General features: G+C 41.0%; 1 protein-coding gene across 1 annotated transcript; it reads left to right on the top strand.

Moving 5' to 3' along the window:
* The first annotated feature begins 1,021 nt into the window (after nt 1-1,021).
* CMTM6 (CKLF like MARVEL transmembrane domain containing 6) lies at nt 1,022-21,649 on the top strand. The gene is made up of 4 exons (XM_005278702.5): nt 1,022-1,421; nt 12,933-13,109; nt 15,359-15,457; nt 17,295-21,649. The coding sequence occupies exons 1-4, from the start codon at nt 1,305-1,307 to the stop codon at nt 17,439-17,441; spliced, it is 540 nt and encodes a 179-aa protein (XP_005278759.1). The 5' UTR covers nt 1,022-1,304; the 3' UTR covers nt 17,442-21,649.
* The last annotated feature ends 1,004 nt before the right edge of the window (nt 21,650-22,653 follow it).

The following is a 22,653-nucleotide window of genomic DNA, read 5'->3' as shown; positions in this document are numbered from 1 at the left end:
GACTCTGCCCAGGGAAGGATCTTGAATTACCCTGGGTACTCTTGGGGGGTTGTGGAAGCTCCTCCTGCATGGCATAGGCCTATTGGCAAGAGCAGAGGGCTTCCCTGGATTGCAGCCACGCTCCTGTACAAGCTGCAAGGAAAGTTACCAATGACTCATGTCAGGGTTCCCTCCCCACTCTGAACTCTGGGGTACAGATGTGAGGACCCACATGAAAAACTCCCTAATCTGATATTCTACCAGTTTAGGTTAAAAACTTCCCCTAGGCACAAATTCCTTTCCCTGTCCTTGGACGGTATTGCTACCACCATCAACTGATTTACACAAAAATTCAGGAAAGGGTCACTTGGAGTCCGTATTCCCCCAAAATATCCCCCCCTAAGCCCCTTTACCCCCTTTCCCGGCTTGAGACTAATATACCAACTAACTGGTTAACAATGAGAGCACAGACCAAACCCTTTATCTTTAGGGCACAAAAATCAATTAGGTTCTTAAAAGAAGAGCTTTATTATAAAGAAAAAAGTAAAAATCACACTTGCAAAATCAGGAAGGAAGGTAACTTTACAGGGTAATAAAATGATTTAAAACACAGAGGACTCCCCTCTGGACTTAGCTTCACAGTTACAAAAAACAGGAATAAAACTACCTCTTAGCATAGGGAAAATTCACAAGCTAAAACAAAAGGTAATCTCACGCACTTCCTTGCCCGTACTTACAATTTTTGTAATCTTAGCTGCATCATTTCAGGTATGTTTTCAGGCGATGTTTTACCTGCCTGGTCTCTCTCTCTCTCTCTCCATCGGGAGAGGGAACAACAAAGGAGTGCCACAAACACCCCCCCACCCCACCCCACCCCCCAGATTTGAAAGTATCTTTCCTTACTGGCCCTTCTGGTCAGGTGCCAACTAGGTTATTTGAGCTTCTTAACCCCTTACAGATAAAGTGATTTAGAAAAGTTTCCCAGGAGGGATTTTGTGTTACCCGGATCTGTATGTTTACGACAACTCACTACGTAAAGCTCCTGCTAGTGGGGGAAATGCCCCTCAGCACAGGTCACGGCGGCCGGGCACAGTGGGCGGGGCGCAGATTTCGGCGCTGGGGCCCGCCAGGCTCCGCCTCTGGTTTCCCCGAAGCGCGGGGAGGGGAATTCCGGGAGGCGGCGGGACCCGGGCGCTGCCTGATTCGCGCTTTTCCCCCGGCGGCGGAGCGACGTTCCTGCCCCTTGGTGGCCCTCGGGCGCCGCAGCCCGGCCTTTGGGTTTCGTTTGGCCGCAGCTCGGGCTCCCGGAGCCTGCCCCGCCCGCCATGGACAACGGCGGCGTGTACGTCCCGACCACCGAGCCGCAGAGCAAGCCCCGTACCTGCGAGTGCACCTTCACCCGGCTCAGCCGGCAGCGCCTGGTGCTCAAAGCGGCGCAAGTGGTGAGTGAGCCCCGGCCTGGGCCTCGCGGGTCTGCCCGGGGCGCGGGGACGCCGTGCGCGCTGGGGCGCCTGGCAGAGAGCAGCGGGCCCGGCTCCGGGCGGCGAGAAACTGGCTGTGCTGCAGCCTTGCCGGGGGTGCGAGGTGTGGCCCTGCTCTGGTCCCGGCCGTGGCCCTGTTATCGCAGCGCTGTGACTTGGCCGCCCTGCCTGGCTCCCCGGCGCGGGGGCTGCTGGGGTCTGTTTGTGTCTCTGGTGAAACCAGCCAGCAGCTCCGCAGGCTCTGGGGAAATGTCGGGGGCCTGGAGAAAAGCTTGGCCCTGCCCCAACGCAGGGGCTGGACGGGTCCTTCGGGGCCCTGCATGTCTGTGGTTCCTCTCCACCCTTGCTGCTGGCCCTACAGTTACCTGGGACCCTGTCCTGTGCTGTGGCATGGCTGGGTTTGGAGTAGAGGAGTGGTGTGCTGTGTGCAGTAGGGTTGACGCTTCTGTTGACTTGACTATACAGTGCAGGGTCACAAAGCAAATAATGAGTTAACGAACGTTAATTAATGAACCAAGAGGGGTGAGGTAATCTCTTTTATTAGGCCAGCTTCTGCTGGGGAGAGAGCAGCTTTCGATCTTACACTGAGCTCTTCTTGGGGTCTCTGAAGTGAAAAGAGGAGCGCTGTGTAAGCTGGTCTCTCACCAGCGGAAATTGGGCCAATAAAATATATTCCCTCACCCACCTTCTTTCTCTAATATCCTGAGACCAAGAGGCTACACCAACACTGCCTACAACCTTTAATTAATGTTTCTTAACCTGTTGTCTTGCGCAGTCACTTTTCCCTGCCCCATTTATAGTCTTCTTTCCACACCACTCCCCTGCTCTTTGTTATTCCTGCCTTGACACCATTCTCCATTTGTGCTCCGATATGAATGTTCAACTAGATTAGTAGATTTTCAAAAAATCATTTGTTTCAAGTCCACCAAAAAGAAAACTTTGTTTTTATGGTGGCTTTTATTTGGCTGTTGATACAAATCTACTTCATGTTAGAGGCATAGAAACCCTGGCTATTTTGTTAAGTTTATAATTCTCTGTTACAAACTAAGCTGTCTAAATAAAAAGAGGACAAAATTGAATACAACACAAAATGAATGTTTCTAGCTCTCCCTTTGTGTTGCATGTGTTTTATTTGGCAATTAATATTGTTGCTGTAAGTATGAAGTTGTAAATGTAGTTGTTATTGTCTACATTTAATGTTTGTTTTCTTTTTCATTAGTGAATTTTCTGTGTTTTTTCTGTGTGCTGTCTTTTACTGCCTCTTTTGATTTCCATTTTGTAGGTTATATCTATCATTGCACAAAATATAAGGTGGTATATAAAAATGACCAATAAGATATTAAGACAAAACCTTACTCTAATAAAAACAAATCTTAAAAATAATATCCTAGACTCATAACCAAAATAGAAGTTAGTACAGATACTTCTTTTAAGTGTAGACACAGAGCCACCATTTACTTCAGTCAGAGAAAATTTAGCTTGATCTAAAAAGTCTTAACTGAATTTAAAAAGTGAAAAAATTAGTCTAAATCAAATGGTAAATATATAACTCCTGGTAATATTAAATAGTACATTTTCAACCTTTAAATGCCAGTATATTGGTGAACTGGCATTGTAATTGTAATATTGTTTCTGCAGATTCAAACTATTATTACTATGGAGGCATCTTCACAGTAACAGTATGGCACATCTATTTGGACACTACAGTCACAGACACAGACTGTTTAGAAGTTTGTGCTAATTTTGCAAGTGATTTCAATTGGTTTTGTAGGTTCAAATAATAAGCAGGATCGAGAGCATGCAGTCCACTGTAGCACTGCTATTTCTGGTCTTAGAATTTTTAACATAAAATTAAACCGGTTTGGACTCATGTGAAGGCCTTAATGTTCTGTACCAGAGGCTACATTCCATTAATATAAGTGGTAGAAAATCTTGGTTGAACCTCATTATATTGTGGTGAGCTGTTGGAGTGTTATAGTGGTACACTCCAAATCAAAAGAATCCTAAGTCTTCAAAGGAAGACATCCCTATTCTGCTGGCTTTTTGTGTGTATTTTGTGTAATCTTTTGATCCTTATTCATAAATGTTGGAGGTCATAAATGATCTTTCTCAAATTTCTGGTTAATATATACAAAAATGAAAATAAAACAGCATGGTTTGGATTTAGGGAAGATAGTGAAACCTAAATGGGAAAGGGACTCAACCATAAAATGTCAGTATCAGTTTTCCTGAAAGATGAGTGGGTTTTAGTTCTGAAATGTCATAATCACAACAGCATCAGGTGATTTCTGCCCTTGGTCATTAATCAGGCACTGCCAAAAAGAGGACCATAACATTTAAAAACATATGACAGTCATTTTAAAAAAGAAAAAGAATATGCCAAGTCATGGTAAGGGAACACACACAACTTCAGAAAGTTGTGGTTTAAATTTATTTTTAAACAATTCTCAAAGCCCTAAAGTGCTTTATATAAATGTTTTTGAGGGTACATTTTCTTTGATTTGTTTTATTTTGTAATTATAAAACATTTATTGTTTGAGCCTTCTGGGTATTACTGCCATGCAAACACCTTTGCCCATATAAATAATCCCGGTAATTTATATAGACTACTCATGTGCCTTCATAAAGACAATTACAGGTGCATCCCTCTTTGGCTTTTCTGGTTATGGGGGGGAGAGAGAAGCTACTAGAGCCATTCATAAACAAAGAGAAGAAGAGACAGCTGGACCCACGTGGGCACAAACTCTATATTTTCTTAAAGCTTTGGCAGTTTATGGCCGTATTCCATCACTGCAGGGACCCCAGAAGGGTAGGTAACCAAAGCCAGATTTGTTTAGCTCATCAGAGAGATACTTTTTCTTTTCTCTTTATTGCCCTGGAAATCTGTGGACATCCACACATGCGGATATCTGCGGACCACGTTTGTGGATCGGATGTGGATACACATTTTTTATCTGCACAGTGCTCTACCTTGCTTCCTTCTCTCCCAAAATGCACAAGTCTTTGAGTTCTTGGTCCAGACACAAATTCAAAAATAAATCTTGTACATTACTGTGGGTGAAATTCAGTTAGCTTTCTATGCGTGACATGCCCTTGTCGAAGGAAAGCACATAAATGCTGCGTTTTACTTAAAAAAATATTTGTGAAATAGTTTTATTCGTTTTGGAAATCCAGGTAAATGTTAGTGTAATCTCTGCAATCTGTTTAGTAATGTGGTCTAATGGATAATGTTTTCACCCCTCAGCTCATAGAGAGCCAAGTTGGAGTTGGGAGAAGTGAGTTCTAATCCTGGCTTTACCATTGACCTACTATGTGGCATTGGGCAGGTCATATTACCTCTCTGTCTTATTCCCCTCCCACTCTTTTGTCTATTCAGCTCTTTGGGGTAGCAACTGTCTCTTACTATATTTTTTTTATAGTAAATAGCACGTTGGGTTGCTAGAGACTACTGTCGTACAGATCATATGCAAAACAGTGATTAAAATTGCAATACTGCAATCTTAAAATTTCAGACTAACTACCGCTTGTCTAGGGTGCTTTTTAAATAGGATGTTGCATACAGCAAATCATCTGATTCCATTATATGTATGGTACAATATTCCCTAAAATACTGTAACGCCAACTGCAGAGAACTACTTTCCAGTTTTTAAAATCGTAGCATGATATTCAGGATAGAGGGAACACTTTATAGTACTTCAGAATCATAGAATATCAGGGTTGGAAGGGACCTCAAGAGGTCATCTAGTCCAACCCCCTGCTCAAAGCAGGACCAATCCCCAGACAGATTTTTGCCCCAGATCTCTAAATGGCCCCCTCAAGGATTGAACTCCCAACGCTGGGTTTAATAGGCCAATGCTCAAACCAGTGAGCTATATTATAGTTGTTAGCAATATGCTATTATCTCTGATTGCTGCTGCTGAAGCCTCTTTTTGAAACCACTTTTGTGTATCACATAAAAATGTACCTGCCAAAGAGATATTAAGAACTTTGAGTTTTGCATGGAGTTCTTTTAATTTTGGTTAATACAAAATGAATTTAGTTTCAATCCAAAACTGGTTCAAATTCTGTAGAAAGTTGGATAGGAGAAAGCACATTGGGCCAAGACTTAGCGTTCTAAATTAATATCTAAAAGCAGTAATACTTGTCATTTAAGTGGCAGAATTAAAAAGAGAGTATTGCATGCAGAAACCTCGGTATACAATGCTAGACTGAAAAGGAATGTTCTAATTTAAGCTTAAAGATCTGCTCTGGCTTCTGAACTATTTATTCACTGCACCAACCCTGCTTTTAAAGCCTTGTGAAATCAGCAGACTCCTTTGAATAGCAACCCTTGTATGCAATTTTAAACCAGAAGATTTCACTGGAGAAATGCCACAATTGAGGCTCTAGACAACAGTGGTTAAACAGTTACAATTTCATAGGCAAGTATTTCACTTTGTTTAACTTTCCTTTGTTTTCACAACTTTATTTTGTATATTCACACCTATCTAACATTAAGGCTGTGCTAGAAACTTGACAGAATTATACATAACTACAAAGCGTGTATGTAATGTTAGTCATTTATTGATACTATCATTCAAGTGATAAAGGAAGGTATTAATATCTGGTGGATTGGTCTGGACTTACAACATGGGGATAATGGTTTAAAAGTGAGCTGCAATACTTTTTTGGCCACATTACCCTCTGCTGTGCAGTGCACAGGGTAGCAAACTGACATTGTAGAGGAGAGAGAGAACTTGGGTACATTCTCCCTAATGGTCTTCAGACAGTGTAAAACAGAGGTTCTCAAACTTATTTGATCACACCCCCGTTCTTTACATCTGTAGCAGTTTATGCCCCTCCTTCTGCCACACAAGTATATATACTGATTATTTTGTTTAAATCAACATGTAGCTCTCACTAAGTATTTAAAATAGTAAGGCATTGATTCAGACAGCCATTTAAGTATATAGGTAATAAATATCATGACAACCTTATTTATGTGCTGCTGCTGGCGGCGGCATTGCCTTGAGAGCTGGGCGGCCGGAGTGTGGTGGTGGCTGCTGGCTGGGCACCCAGCTCTGAAGGCAGCACCACTGCCAGCAGCTTCTCAAGCGTGTCCCACCCCCAATTTGAGAACCTCTTGTATAGAAGACTCTGCACAGTAAAGGCTCTGCAATTCTGGAAAGGAAGAGAAGCTAGGGAGCAGCCATGCTTTACATGTGGTTTACCCATGGGTCTAAGATTTCAGAGTGCTAATTCAAACAAAAATTACTGCTAGTGGAAAGTCCTGAGGATGATTTTCTGTGCTTCTCTAGGAGGCACCCCATGGCAGCACTTTTTTCTAAGGAGCTATGCTGTCATGGAGAGTGGATAACTAGGGAAGTATAGTGCAGAGGCATTTGTCCTCCACAGGTACTTCCGCCCCAGTTAGCCTCTAACGAGCTGTGTGCTGTCAGGACCTCTGCAGGTTTTAAAGGCAGGGACCCTCGACAATGATTCTGAGGAAACTGAAACATGGAATCTCCTGTTCCCTATTGAGGAAAATCCATGTGTTTGTATAGCATCTAGTGCCCTAGACTGACTGGGATTTTTAGGCTTCACCACACTACAAATAATGTAGGACAAATGGTGGCCCTCTGTTAATGTGAGAAATAATTATTTGACGTGTTAAATAGCTTTAACAGAATACTATGAATGCATAGAATGAAAAATATACAATTAAAAAAGAACTATTTAAAATCTGTTCTTCTTTCCTCATTTTGCTAGTCAACTCCTGTGTTTTTGTTTTTCCCCTTGCAACACTTTAAGGAGCATATAGAGCATAGTGAGTAGTTAACTGCACCTTCTACAGTGCTTTAGGTGTGTGTTGGATTAATTGTTGCAGATGAGTACAGTTAACAGAAATGCAGAAGAAAATACCAATTAAGAACAGAGCAATTAAGCATCTTCATAATTCCTGATAAAGAACTCAGTTGTGGGGAGACAAGGACAGTATATTTTCTTTTAAATAAATTCCCTCTAAAGCTTTTAATAAGAAATTGAGATTGAAGGAGTAGTTACAAAAAAAAACACAGCTACCAATTTACGTAATAGGAAAAGCATGGTTGACATGTGTTGTCAAATTCCTGCATGTAGGAAAAACCTCTTTACCTGAAGGAAGTCATTTACATGGTGATACCTTTCCTCTTCATCACTGATTTTAAATTTAACTGTGGCACGTTCATTAACACGCAAGCAGCTGAATGATTTTCAGGGACAAAAGGATGGCTGTTAGTAAACATTCATTAGCCATTTGGTTTTGGATCAAACAGAGGAGCATCTACCATTGCTCCAGAGATAGCGTCATGGTTATTTGGGTTTCTGAGCTCTGTTCAAAGTGGGTTTCTAGCAATTATGTTGCTCCTTTTTTGCTCTACTTTTTCTCCAGGTGGCAAAGGTGATTCATTCTGAAACTCTTCGCTGCTGATAAAGAGCAGAAATTATGAATGAAAATGAAAACATGTGACTCACATTTTCAATATGATTTTGATAAACATTATTATAATGAAATGAAAAATACCTGTAATGGCTCTTTGCTTTTTAAATTAAAAAGCAAGTGCAAAAAAGGACATCCCCCATACATCCTCAAAAAATGGATTTGAAATATTTTGGAGAAATCCATAGCAATCGTTATTTTATGCAGAAGTTGATTTCTAAGCAATCTGCCTAATAGCAACTACAGGAGAAAAAGGAAGTGTGCTGAGAAATGGCCTTATTGTTTTTATTTCTTAGCTGTAGTTCTTTTCACTCTTTAAGATGCATCCTATTTAATACTGTTGAGTATTCAATATAGAATTAGTCTGAAATGTTGCCCTCTGGCACGGTTTAGATTGGGAAATTTACAGTTCACATGTGTTGAGCTGCTAATAATATTCATATTTAAAGAAAAACTCAGGCTGTAAATTATTTTCCTTGACTAGGACCCACTATGTACCATGTGCAGCTGCTTGGTGCAAGCTATTAGCTAGAAAACAATCAGTCAGAAGTAGCTGTTTTGAATTCCAACTCTTTAAATGGACACTGGCAACTAATTGTCCAAAATAAGTGTTGAATTAAAATATTTTTCTGCCTTTTAGTGAGTCCAAATACATATTATTGTGCTATTATATGAAAATCAGAAAGTTAAACCCAGTGATTATTTAAAGATATAAAGGGGGAGATGGAGATATTATCAAAACCTTTGGATAAACTGGGAAGATGGCAACCCTGATTCTTAGGCTCGGTCTAAACTTAGAAAGTTTTACTGGTGTAACTGTGCTGGCGGGCTGTGTGTGATATTTTACCAATATAGTTATGCCAGTAAAAGCATTGGTATGGATGTGGTTATACCAGTATAATTTATTTCACTTTGCTGAATTGGAATAAGGCCATGTCTGCACTACAGACTTGTGCTGGCATAGCTGTTCAGTCAGGTGTGTGAAAAGGTGTAGTCCCTGACTGACATAGCTCTGCCCACAGAAGTCTGTAGTGTAGACACCACCTGTACTGGGGAAAAAAAACATTTTTTTTTTTACTGATCTAGATTGTACAGATGGGGGAATAGTTGTACTATACCAGGAGAAGCATAACTTTGTTGGTGTAGCTGCATTCACGCTAGGAGTACTTTGTCAGTATAGGAATACTAGTATATTATATTGGTAAAGCAATCCTAGCATAGACATAGCCTAAACAATATCAATCTAAGCACTTTCATATGGTTTAACTGCTTGTACACTGGGGGTGGGGTTTGTCTGTTTAACTGTGCCAGCATAGGTAGTCTCTACACTTAAGTTTTGACAAGGCTTTGGAGAGTACTGGTTTTCCCAAGGTTTTCTGCGTCTGAGGGCTTGTCTACACCACCAAGTTTTGTTGACAAAACTTATGTCAACACCCAAAAGTCAACAAAACAAAAATCACCAAAGGGTGTTCACACTTGCTCTCTGTCGACAGATCACATCCACATTGCTCACACTGTTGATGATGAGATCTCCAATGCACCGTGGGTATGTATCCCACAGTGCAGTGTTGTGGAATGGAAGAGCTGATCACTGCGCGAGTTCTTCCACAGCCCCCTCAGCTGCCGAGAGCAGCATCATGAATAGCTCTGTGAGCTCTCCATGCTGAGGAATGGCAAAGCAGCACAGCAGTCTGTCCCCCTCTCCCTGCAGCAGCACTCTGCCTGCTGCTGTGTTCCTAGCGCTGGGCAGAACAGGAGCATTCTAATGATTTGCTCTTTGTTTGTTCCTGTGATGGTGCACAACTCACTGCTGCAGCACCTCCTGCTGGTCATCTCAGGGAATTAGCATTTCTAGCCTCCCGAGCGCCCTCTGCAGGCCAGTGGGCCACTGCCACGGGGACACCCCCCCATGTCCCTCCTAGGATCTGGTGCCCCTTGTCTTTGGGGTGCTGCCCCCTGGCAATACCCCTGCAGTCTCAGGGTCTCCCCACCCAGGGGAACCCCCAACCATCTATCCCCACCTTACCTCAGTCATGGGCTACTGCCAGTCACCATCTAGCCCCCACTCACTGGGGCAGACTGTAGTGTAAAAGCCACTCATCATAGGCAAGGGGAGTTTGGACCTGCTGCCTCTGCCTGCCCATGGACTGCCCTCTGCAACCCCAGTGCCTAATTGGCCTTCCACTAGACCACAGCCTGGGGGTTTCCAGGCCGGAGCTCCCCAGCTCCCTTGGCCTTCCCCCAGCCCTGCTCCACTCCAGGTACCTTCTCTCAGCTCCCTGCAGCCAGGTCCCTCCCTCTCAAAGCTAGTGAGAGTCTGTCTCTGGCTTGTGGCCCCAGCCCTCTTATAAGGGCCAGCTGGGCCCTCATTAAGCCAGCCATGGCCTGATTGGGACGTGTCCTCCAGCTGAGGCTGCTTTGCCCAACAGCCCCGCTTTTCCTTCCCTGCCACAGTCCTCTGCCCAGGCTGTTTTAAGCCTTTTAAGGTAGGAGTGGGTGACCAGCCCGCTACAGTTCCCCAAAGGGAGCAGCACACAGATACTTTCCGGAGCTTTGAAAGGGGAGGGGCTCATGCCTGCAGGGCAGCAGAGATCAAAACACTGAGCAGAGCAATCAGGGCAGGCATTGTGGGATACTGGCGGAAGCCAGTTCTGTGAACAGAACAATCAGCAGTGTCTACACTGGCTCTTTGTCGACAATAAAGGGAGGGGAAAAGACAAAAGTCTGTAGTAGGGATAGAAGTTTTTGTCGCCAAAACTGGGCATTTTTTGCGACAAAAGTCCCATTGTAGTGTGTACACTCTTGCTGTTTTGTTGCCAAAAGGCAGTTTTTGGCAACAAAACTTGGTAGTGTAGACAAGGCCTGAGTCTAGTGGGACTGATACTTGAGCTTAGAAGTGAAATTGACCCATCTAGGTCTATTATACAGGTGTAGCAACAGTGTAATTAATAAGGATTTCTAAAACGTGACAAGGATTCCTGTGGCACCTTATAAACTAACAGACATATTGGCGCATGAGCTTTGGTCACCCACGAAAGCTTATGCTCCAATACATCTGTTAGTCTATAAGGTGCCACAGGACTCCTTGTCACTTTTTTACAGATCCAGACTAACATGGCTACCCCTCTGATAAGGATTTCTAAGATATGTAACAAATCTTTATCTAAAGTGGCAGGACATAGAGTTGGAAAACTATAGCAATGTCGCACAAACTTTTATAGGTTAATTTTGCTTTGTAAATTAAAGGTATTAAAACTAATAACGTTTTGTCTAGAGATGAGCATGCTGTCTGCGTATAGTCAAATCCCGGATTCTGACCATAAAGTTGGTAGAGATAGGTAGTGCTGCAAAGGTGATGGCATTAGCTCTCTGTGGTCTGGTCTATATGAAATATAAGACTAGGAGAAATATTTCCATGGGTTCTATTTTGTTTTGAAATTTCAGTGGAAACCCCGCCCTCCCCCCCCCCCCCCCCAATAAAATAAATAAATAAAACAAACCCAAACAGTCTTCTGCAACCCAATTAAAGGTCCTAATTTCTTACTGTTGCATTCTGCCTTTGGTAGCACCACTAGATGTAGTTGAGACAGGTCTCTTATTTTTACCTCCATGTTGCCTTAACCTGTTCAGAGTAGACTGGCACGTTGGTTAGATGATGTGCTGGTAAAAGTGCCAAAGACTTGTCTACACTGCAACCTTTGCTGCTGCTGCAACAGTAATGAATTGCAAATCATGCATTTTGCCAGTGTAGATACAGCCTGTGAGGGGGATGGGTGTAGAGATGAGCAAAGTCTTGTTAAGAGTGATACCTGCAGGTTAAGATCAGCATTAATAGAGTCCTGAAGTTAAGCCCTCTACCCAGGAAGTTTTTTTTTTTACAAGTATTATTTGTAAAAAAGTGAATAGTTGGCATGGAAACAAAGCCTTCATAGAGTTACCCTTAATTTTATGACCCAGTCAGGTTCTCCCTTCCTGGAATGTCCTACTCCATTGAATCTTTACTGCTGGGGTAATGTAGTATGGGGAAAGCTAGTCATTGGGAAGTGGCCAAAATGAGAGAACTGCAAACAAAATGTTATGCAAACACACTTGAGAGGATAGCAGTACAACTGTGTTCTCCTTTCTTCAAGCTAGAGAAACTTGTCCCATGGACAATCTAGTTGTCATAACTTTTTTTTTAGTAGATCAAACGAGTTCTCTTTTTTAAAAAATAACTCGTGTCCTTCCCTCAAAAATAAAATGGTCTGAGGTGAGTGTAGAACTTCTGGGTAGATTGACCATTTGGTGTGTCTGACCTTAGTCTCCACAAAAAAACCTTGCTGTTTGCTTTGGAAAAGAGCAATTTCCCCATGCTGCACTGGGGTGGGGAGTGTGTGCATAATTAGCTATGTGTACTTTCTCTGAAGTAGGGCGGGGGCACAAATGGTTCAACAGCATCAAAAGTGGAATTTCGAGAAGCAGCTGAGTTGGATGACCTGCTTCTGCCATTTATTACAAGGAAGCTGGGGCACTAGTTTTCATTTTCAGCTCTGGGCTGTACATGCTAGCCAATGTGCCTGAGACTACATTCAGGTCTTGCAGCATTCCCAATAGGCAGAAAGAAATACAATTTTGCTTGTCCTGAGTGAGCATCTAACAACCAAAAACCTGTCTTCCTAGTCTGCTCCCTTCACTCTCATGCATGAAACCCTGAATTGGTAATGTATACTGTATAGTCAACAAGTGTGTGTCTGGTGTAAGGTGTTCTGTTCAGCTTGATCTACTGTATTAGTTAATTTTAACAGCAAGGTTGCATTTTTCTCTACATATCAAGTGTTTAATTTGTGGCATTTTTGTACTTGTCTAATGGTTTGTCAGGTCACAAACCACAAAGATAAAATTATTTTGGCTTTGACATTTAAACTTTTTTCTTTTATCAGAGATAATTATTTTCACTGCTTTAATATCAGCTGACTGCCTGATACAAACATTGGCAAATTGATTAGATAATTTGAATAATCTTTATTTTTCCACAGCTGCTTTCCTTTTTGGCCTTCATCCTTGAAGAAATTGTGGAGAGTTGTATCCTGTGTGGTGGGCTTTATTTCTTTGAGTTTATAAGCTTCAGTGCCACCTTTCTGAGTCTCCTGATATTGATTGTGTATTGCACCTCTGCATATGATAAAGTTGAGAAGGATAGATTAAGAACATTGGTAAGGAACTGCTTTATTTTTAATTATTTTCGCTTCTAAATGTTAAGGTGTTTTTTGTTAAAGCAATTTAAGTTACATAACTGTTCTGTCCAGACAATATATACTATTTGATAACAAGACTGCACAATGTTAACTGAGTTATCTTCTTTATATTAGCAACTATTTACACATTTTCACGTTGGCTACGGTGAGATACAGAGTTTCAGCTCTGGGCTGTGGACTGGGAAGATGACAGCTTGTTTTCCAGGAAAGCTGATTGCTTGTTCTAAACCCGGGATAAATGACCCAGTGTTCAGACCAAAGCAGGTGTTTCTCCTCTGTGTGCCCCTTAACTAGCTGAGTAGCATAAAGAGCATGAAGAAAGGGGTTAACACTGCTTGAAAAGTCACTTGACAATATGAGTCCGATGCCAGTGAATCTCCTCCCTGCATATTACTGTGGGTGAGGGAAGGCACAGTGGATTTTAGTATTTTCCAATTTTATGTATCCGGACATACAGTAAAGATTTTCTTATGTGTGATAATAGGTTTAGTTAAGGATCAATACGCATGTTTTATTTAACAGAAGTTCTCTTGAGCACGTGTGCGCATCTCTTTTGTTACAGCTAGGCTTAATAGATTTTTAAGTCTGCAAGGAACCATTATGAACAATTAATCTGACCTCCTGCATAACACAGGCCACATGATTTTACCCTGTAATTCCCATGTTTGCATTTCTGGCTCTGCAGGAGATTGCCATGTCCGTTTCAAGATCATTTTTGTAAAGTGAGGTGGGATTCCTTTGGTATGAAAAGACATAAATAAAATCAAATTCTGTTCCTAAAGGGGCTTTCCTGTGTTTTCTCGTCTCCGATAAAATAAGCAAAAAGAGTTTATAGAACTTCTAAAACAAGAAGTGCAGGTTTTTTCCCTGGTATTGCATTAAGAAGTAAAAATGAGTAGAGGGGAAGAACAAGTCAGAACTCACAAAATGTAAGACCAGGAGAAATATTTCCATGTGTTTTTGTTTGTTTTGTTTTTAAATTGCAGTGGAAACTCCCCCCTCCCCCCAAAAATCAAACATTCTTCTGCAACCCAAACATGGCTACACTGAGAACCTGTAGTGAAAAGTAAATTAGATTACTGGGAATTCTTATAATCTCTTGTGCTAGTGGCATGGGTAAGATGTGTGTTTAATGAGATTTTTAAAAGTGACTGTCCTTCTCAATTAAAATATAAACGAGTCGTCTCCACCACACATGAACACACATGCCCATCTGAAACTCATTCTACCTCCCTTTCTGGGGTTTTCCTTTATTCTTAACTTAAAACAACAAATCTAAACTTTCACCTGAGTTTTCCTCTGAACTCCCTGTTTCTAGGCTTTTGCTTTGAAATACCTCCTCACTTGCCCTTTAGACTCTCGTTTTATTGAGCTGGAGCTATTGAGGCCCATTTGGTTTTGCCCTTGGGGTGGATCAGCAGCATAGATCTGCATTTCCAGGCAGAGTCCTAGGACTTGGCATTCTGTCACACAAACTAATATTAAATTATATTATAGCCTCTCTGGAGTGCAGTTTGTTGCCAGCACATAATACTGGGATCCCTGTCTATCACATGGATTCACCCTGTAGAATATTTCATTTAATTACTTGGAACTTGCCTGTTTCCCTAATCTAATGTACAGAAATGTTTTCTTACCACATGTCATCCTCCACCGCTTTCAGAGGCCAGTTATGCTCAGTATGCTTTTGAATTTCAGAAAATACAATATTGGCAAGAACACTATTTTGTGTTGTGAGCATCCACCTAACTTAAGAATTGTGTCATATAGCAAACAATATGTAGATTCTTTGACTGAAGGCATAACGGTAGGAGAGTATCAGTACCAAGAGATCTGAGTGAATGCACTTATTTTGTAAGGCTTCCTTTTCCCCAAGGCCGCTAAGAACTCAATGAAACTAGGATAGCTAAACAGACTTCTTCTGAATGTGGAATGTGCTGAGAGAAGTTACATGGATGTGAGTGAGGTAGGAAGGGGGAAGGCATAGAAAGAATAGTATGTGATGCAGTCTCCTTTCACATTGCTGCAGTTGAACGTTGTGCTGTATATAATTAGAAATATACATGTTTTATAGATTTATAATAGTGCCAGGTTTCACATATGATTTCACTGTCTCATTAACTTGGGCATTTTTAATATACTGGTTCCTTTACCAACCAGTGCCTCCACTAGTTTGTAATTTTCTCTTTTTTTTTTTATGATTGCAGGATTTCTGGGTCACTACAGTAGTGGGAGTTCTCTTTTTTGTAGCTTCCATTGTGTTTGCTGCAACCAATGACAAGTCATCTGTTGAAACTGTTGCAATTGTAAGTATCTGAAAACACCCTGGACTCCATTCCATGTTAAACCTTCACTCCTCTGCTCAAGGTTTAGAGGAAGGGAAGCTCTAGCCAGGTTGTGGGCAGAAAACAGAAGGCAATGCATTTGTTGAAGTAAGGATGCAGGAAGAGGTGGCTACCTTAGGGCTCCTAAGACCTGGTACATAAACCTCTGCTACAACAGAATATGGGAGATCCACATGATGGGCACATTCTACAGCTGTGGTCTTCATAAGGTTTGCTGGAAGCTCAGTGCACCCTAGGAGCTCCATAATATTGTGGATGCTAGGAAAAGCTCTTAGTCCCCTCAGTTAGCTTTGCAACCTTGGTCCTGTGTTTTCTGGCCTCCCCATGGGTCACTATCCTCATTTCACCCTTCCTTCTGACCTTGGCCCCCAAGATTCTACACCTTTTCTGTCAGACTCACCAGGTTTTGTTCTTGCTTTCTCCACAACAAAGAGACACCCGTGACTGGCCCATGCCAGCTGACTCAGGCTCGCGGGGCTTGGGCTGCAGTGCTGTTTCATTGCTGTGTAGATGTCTGGACTTGGGCTGGAGCCTAGGCTCTAGGACTCTATGAGCTGAGGCCAGAGGTGGAGAGGGAATGAGGCTGGGCTGGAGGCACAGCAGGGGTTGGAGTGGAGCTGAGGCTGAGATCCGAGCTGGTCTGAGGGCAGAGTGGGGCTGGATGGCGCTCCCTCCCTGCCCCCTCATTGGGGCTGGCCCAGGCCCTGCCACACGCCCTCCCCCCCCCCACCGAATGTTCCTCCACGCCCCCATATGGGTGCGCACACCCCAGTTTGGGGACCACTGTCCTAGGGACTCTAGAACATTCTCGTAAAGGCTGAGAGGGGAGTGGTAACAGACATACATCTGGGGAGTCAGTTATAGCAGGGAGGATACTTGCAGAGTTCAAGTGTGAATATTCAGAGCATCTAGGAAGCTATACGGTACCAAAAATAGTTAGACGAGCAACAGGGCATGTAGCTCACAAGGAACACTGGAGGTTCTGCAGTTCTGGGATGCATGTGGAGAAGTCATAGTGTCTCGCTTCTCCAGCACGCTCTTTAAAGAATCTTCATATTATTTCTGTGCTAAATTATAAAGCATCAAAATCAAAGAACATTCTTCTTTAATAAAGATTCATTAGAAAAATAAAGAACTCTGATCCTATAATCAGAATGATCTTAGAATTTACAAGAAGAATACGTTTATCTTCTGTAATATTCATTTGTGTCACAAATATTAACGCAGACACTTTCATGGCTCCTCCTCCTTCCCTCCCCCCCAGAACAGGGAGATGGAAGAATTCTTTCACTCTTAGATCTAATTGTTTATATTCTATTGTGTTGGCTCAAATCAACTGTATAAAACGTAACCCTCTCAAACTTCACTGAATCCCATTAATGCTCAGGCACCAGTTTGACTCATTTTTAGTTGGCCTTGACTATATCTTTACTATGCTACTGCCTCACCCAACACTTTAAAAAAAAAATAGCATTAATCTCTGCTTCTAAGCTAGTATGTAAAAAGTTTTTAGTCTGAATTCCTTGCAGTCAAACAGTAAGGACCTGTACCATGCACACCTGATCCAAGAAATAAAAACATGTCACTATTATGATTTCTGATCTTTCTGTTAAGAACTGAACCACTGACTTCAAAAGACTGGAGACTGAATGTATATAGAAATACTACAGTAAACTGGGAGGGGGAGGGTTGCACGAAGAAGATTGCTTGTTCTCTTGCTTCAGGTTCTCAATCAAAGTTGGAATAATATTAATGTTTATGTATACATTTTAAATAACTGTTTCTTTCACATTCACAGGTGTTTGGCTTTTTGGCAAGTATAGGATTTCTAGCTGATGGTATTCACATGTTTATGGAGAAACGGAGAGGGAAGGAAAATAAATCCGAGAACACTGGCAACACACAGAACACACCAGAAAATCAGCCGCTGAATAACCAAATCTAAACTTTAAAAAAGTCCTTTGATTTCTATGAGTTAAATTAATCAAGATGAAAAATGTTCATTTCCTTACTTATTTCACTGCATTGAGGGTAACTTTGTCTTCTCTCTCTTTTGCATCTAGCCAGCTTTGTACAAGTCTGACCCAATCATAAGCTTTTATAGACTCTTAATTTTTTTAACAACAGTATGTTGAGCATCAGGGTTTGTACAATTCTCCATCTAACTTGTCCTGACTAATAACTGTTAGAGCGACATTCTAAAAGGAAGAAATTGCCTCCAAATAGATTTTTTTATTTAAACATAAAATAGACATCAGTAACTGAAAGCACTGAGACTTCTGAGAAGAATGACTGTAATACAGGCGAACTCATCAGGCTTAAATTCTGAGTTATGTTTTTAAAATATTTAAATTTATGTAAATACAGCGGGCTAGAATTAGAATTCTGTTGCATTAATTCACACCTACCTATGTTGGTGATATCTGGCTTCTTGCCTCTGATACTAAGAATGACTTAGTACAATAAAATCCCTTCCTTGTTTTATCGGTTAAACTGAATGTAAAAGGGAAACTAAATTTTGCAATCTCATAGAGGTTTCTATCCCCAAATGAGTTGTTCTTTACTTTGATTTTATCTTGTGTGTCTTACTCCATACTTCTAGATTCTGTTTTGTGTCTCTGAAAGTCACTGCTCTTTTTTAAAGGCAGTTGGTAAAACACATACAGCTAGCTTATGTGTATTTGATAGTCAAGTGGTATATCATAGAGTGACCTTTGCACTCCATATTTGTGGAAGTTTAAAGCTGTAAGTGATGCATTCTTTAAAAATATCGTTAAACCCATTAAAGAAAGAAGAAATTTGAAAATTAGCCTTAAGAGGAAAGGTTAAGAGGCCAATATTTTCAGCCTAGAGGAAAGAATACTGAGAGGAGACTAACTGCCTACAAACAGGTAAAGGGATATATTTTTTAAAAAGAGGGAGCAGGGACCAATTAATCCTTTCAGTTCACGAGGGCAGACAAAAAGTAATTAGCTTAAGCTTTGCCAGGAAAAGTTTTCATTAAAAATAAAATAATGAAACGTTGGCACCGTTGCAGTGCACAGAGGGGGAAGGGATAGCTCAGTGGTTTGAGCATTGGCCTGCTAAACCCAGGGTTATGAGTTCAATCCTTGAGGGGGCCACTTAGGGATCTGGGGCAAAATCAGTACTTGGCCCTGCTAGTGAAGGCAGGGGGCTGGACTCCATGACCTTGCAAGGTCCCTTCCAGCTCTATGAGATATATGTATATATATGGAGATATACCTAAGATGAATGGTCATGAAAGTTGATTATTGTTTGTCCTTGCTCCTGCATGCAGCTCAGTTGGTGACTGGATAAATAAGTAAGCAAGCAGTTGTATAAACTTCTAGACTTAAGACAGCAGCCCCTGGGATGAAAAGGGAAGCTATTAGTGAGCAGTGGGTTAGGCACAAGCAGTGCAAGGATGCAAAAGACCAGACAGGTTGAGTCACATATGCAGGGCAGTGGTGAAAATGCATTCTTCAGATGTTTGAAGGGTGGGATTTTTTTGCTGGTTGGGTTCTTTTTTCTCTGTGGAAGGGGAAAATGAGAGTCTTACACCTGCAAGGGAGGGCTATGTAAGCAGGATAAATTGTAGTAAACTTCCAAGAGAATATGAGGCGCTCCAAGTATATATTTAACAAAAAAAAACAAACCCCAAAACACCAGTATCTTAGAGGCCTCATTATGTAAAAGTAGTTTGTTGTCTGACTTTCCACGATACTTGCCATGTCTTCCATGATTTGAGACTATTAACATCACTTTCCCAAAATGTATTATGTCAAACCAACAGCCCTTTAAATCATTGAGGCGGCACTGAGACTAAACCCTCTAGGAACAGGTTGCCTTTTACCCTCGCCCTATTTTGAGGACAGAGTAGTAAGGGATTTAAAGTATTGTAAGTGAAGTCAGAGGCTTTTTCTAAGGCTGCTACTTTCTGATGATCATACATAATATGGTTGTAATGGTCTCCCTTCGTTAAATGTGTCAGCTCCTGAAGGGTTGAACCTGTTTGTGAAGGAAATCTGACACTAACACTACATTTTGCTGAAGGAACGCCGTTAGGTGGTGTAGAGCAGCAAGCTTAGCCTGAAGCTTACATTCAGAATAAATATACGCTTTCTTTAGTGAAATTTCCTCATTTCTGAATGAAATGTGCTCTTCCTTAAGATGGACATATTTATTTTCTCTGTACATCTGTACTTAAGGACCTACTGTCTCCTCACATGTTGCCGTCACTGGTAGTTATGTGCATGATAAGAGAGATACCTTTATGGTACCTTTACAAGCAATACCCCTGAAAATATAAAACTTCCCAGTGTTGGGGATCTCCGTCATACTGTGTAAGTCCTTCATTTAGAACCACTACAATGAATATCATCAATCTTTGGCTCCATCCTGTTTTGTTAATTTCTCTGTGCATGGTTTTTACTAGATTTTTACTTGCTTTTTGCATCAAAAGTAGCTATAAATCTTGATTTTAAAAATAAAGACCTTGCTATAAGTAGAAAGTAGCATTCAGTCCACCCCCTTGCTATGTCGGGACTGTTCCCTGCAGTGTGTGTTCCTAACGTGTTGTCCAGTTTTAGTTTTAAATGTCCCAAGCAATGGGGCTTCCACCACTCTCCACAACAAATGGGTGACCTCATACAGATTTGAGTGTCAACTTATTTGTTTCTAAAATAAGAGGCTGAAAATGCCCTTTTCCAATAGAAAGGAATGAAAAACATTTATCAACTATGTCATGAAAAGGGAACGGATAATGTTTAGGAACTAGTTAGCTCTATTTTCTAATCTGCCATAGGCGTTCTCTGGGAGATGCAAGGCCCACTGCCCTCAAAAGCACACCCAGTTCTTGTCAGACTCGCAGTCTCTCTCCTGTGGCAATAGAGTGCTACCACTAGACCAGCCTGGAATTGGGTTCAGGTGAGTTTATGCACATCGTAGTGGACATACAGAACTGGAATTACTAACTTAAAATGGTGTGTGCATGTGTGGTGTTGGCATAAGTTTTATGACCATGATGTTGGTCTAAAACTCTTCATTTTTGTTTAAAAAGACTTTGGGATTACAACTCTTGTTTGAGTTTCTTTAAGTGAACCTATGAAGACTGAGCATGTAACTTTTTCATAGATATTTGGAAGCAGTTTTTACAAACTACCATAGAAACCATATAAATAGAAGAGAGCTGGATGTAAGTCCTTCAGAACCCAGCCACACTTGTACGTTGGCTGGAGTGAGAGACTTTATTGCTGTAAAAATAGTTTTGAATTTTTTTCACACTCTAAAAAATATCCTATTTGATGTTTTTTTGTCACACTCAACTCTTTGCCTTTTTTTTTTTTTTTTTTTAAATTAGGCTTGGTCCCAAAAGTGGAGAGGGGCAGTTTTAAGCAGGATTAAATGTTCCTGCAAAAATTCTTGCTTAATCAGTAATAAAACCCGTGGAAGAGAGTAATTACTATAGGAAGCCTACCTGTGCATTGTGTCCTATCTCCAAGAGAGGGTCATCAGTAGTTGTCTATGGGATTATGGGCCTGCTGCCATCATTGTTGAGAGACTTAAACCTATTGCAATGGGTCCTTCCGACACCAGAAGCACCTGATGAGTCTTTATACCAAATTCTGTGGTGACAAAGCTTCCCAGTTTCACCCTCCACACCTGGAAAGAAGTGAACTATCTTGCACTATTCCCAGAGTCCTGCAAAAGATGTTTTGACATAACAGCACTTGCCATCATGTTGATTTTTAGTTCCATTCAAAGCACAGAAACCAACTCGTACAAGAGAAATACAAAATTTCCAGTAAAGTGAAACATTTTGTGAGGTTCTTTAAAAAGTATGTATAACTGATTGCCACAGGAAATTAGCTTGATAGTGTGCTATTTAAGATATAAAATTTATGTATAAACACACCTTTGAATATGTTCATTTGTTGCTGTACATGTGTAATGTATATCTAGATAATTTTTAACTGGCAAATTTAAATTGTATTTTCATTACTTTGAGATTTAAGGAGGGTTTTTTTTTATGTTTACTGGGTTAGGAAAATATAATGGTTGTATAACTATGTACAGTTCTTTGGCGTGTACTGCAAATGCCTTGAAATTCCAGTTGAAGTATTTCAAAATAGATAAAGAATTTTCCATTCTAAACCTGTGGCCTTTTAAATGTGCTATGCTTTTTTACTGGGTTTCTAAAATATTTTAATAATTTTAAATAAAATATTAGTAAGTAACTTGCTTACAATCTTTCTCATCTCATCTACTAATAATTTGGCATTAATAGCCACTTCTGCTAGAGGAAAATGAAGGAAATTGCTTCCTCCTTTGTTTCTAGTTAGGGTCATTTGCCATTTGATGGAGAGGGTTTCCGTTGTCCTTGGACTGGGGAGAAGTGTTCATCTTACAGTCTTACGAAGTTGGACATTTTCAGTGGATGTTCCCACAAATTATCTTCTGAAAGATGTTCAATATTTGTGACATTGAAAAATATTGTGCTAAAAATATTAAGAAGGCTCAGAAATGAAAAGGTAACTGTAGGGATACATTTATCCTAGTTTAGAGAAGAATGATCAAACTACTCGGCTGGGTAAGATTGAAATTAGATGTCTGTTTTGAAAATGCTTCTCTAAGTGCTAAAAAAATTCTAAGTCAAATATGCAGGTTTTTGGGGAAATAGCTTTTTACATTTTTCTCCTATTTCTGTTTTCATTGTTCTGTAAGTTCCTTCCACTCCACCAAGTGTGTTTATATTATTGCTCCCATGTAATGGTGACAGAGATGCACCTTTCTCTCTAAGGCTTCTTTTTTACTTATTTTTTCGCAAACCATGTGAGCATGGTATAACTACGCACCTCTTTCTTCACCATATGCATTGAAATTAATATAAAGGGTGAAGTGTACCTCAGTTTTTGTATCATGACCAGAGGGGTGAAACCTGTCTCCGCTGAAAGTCAATGGGGCCTTGGTGAACATAGCATTCTGTTAGGGATTGCAGGGACAAAAAAAATTCTTGTAAATTTGAAAAGGGTTTAACTTGAGACAAGTGTGACTGGAACAATTAGCCACAAGCACAAGAAACAAGGCACAATAATGTAACGGAAGAGTAACACAGCTGTGGATTTATAGAAAATGAAGGTAACTAGAATAGTGGGAAG

Source organism: Chrysemys picta, chromosome 2 (genome assembly GCF_011386835.1).
Source record: "Chrysemys picta bellii isolate R12L10 chromosome 2, ASM1138683v2, whole genome shotgun sequence".
NCBI classification, from domain to species: Eukaryota; Metazoa; Chordata; order Testudines; family Emydidae; genus Chrysemys; species Chrysemys picta.
Note: the sequence above shows the minus strand (reverse complement) of the source record. Positions and strands in the feature narration are given on the sequence as shown.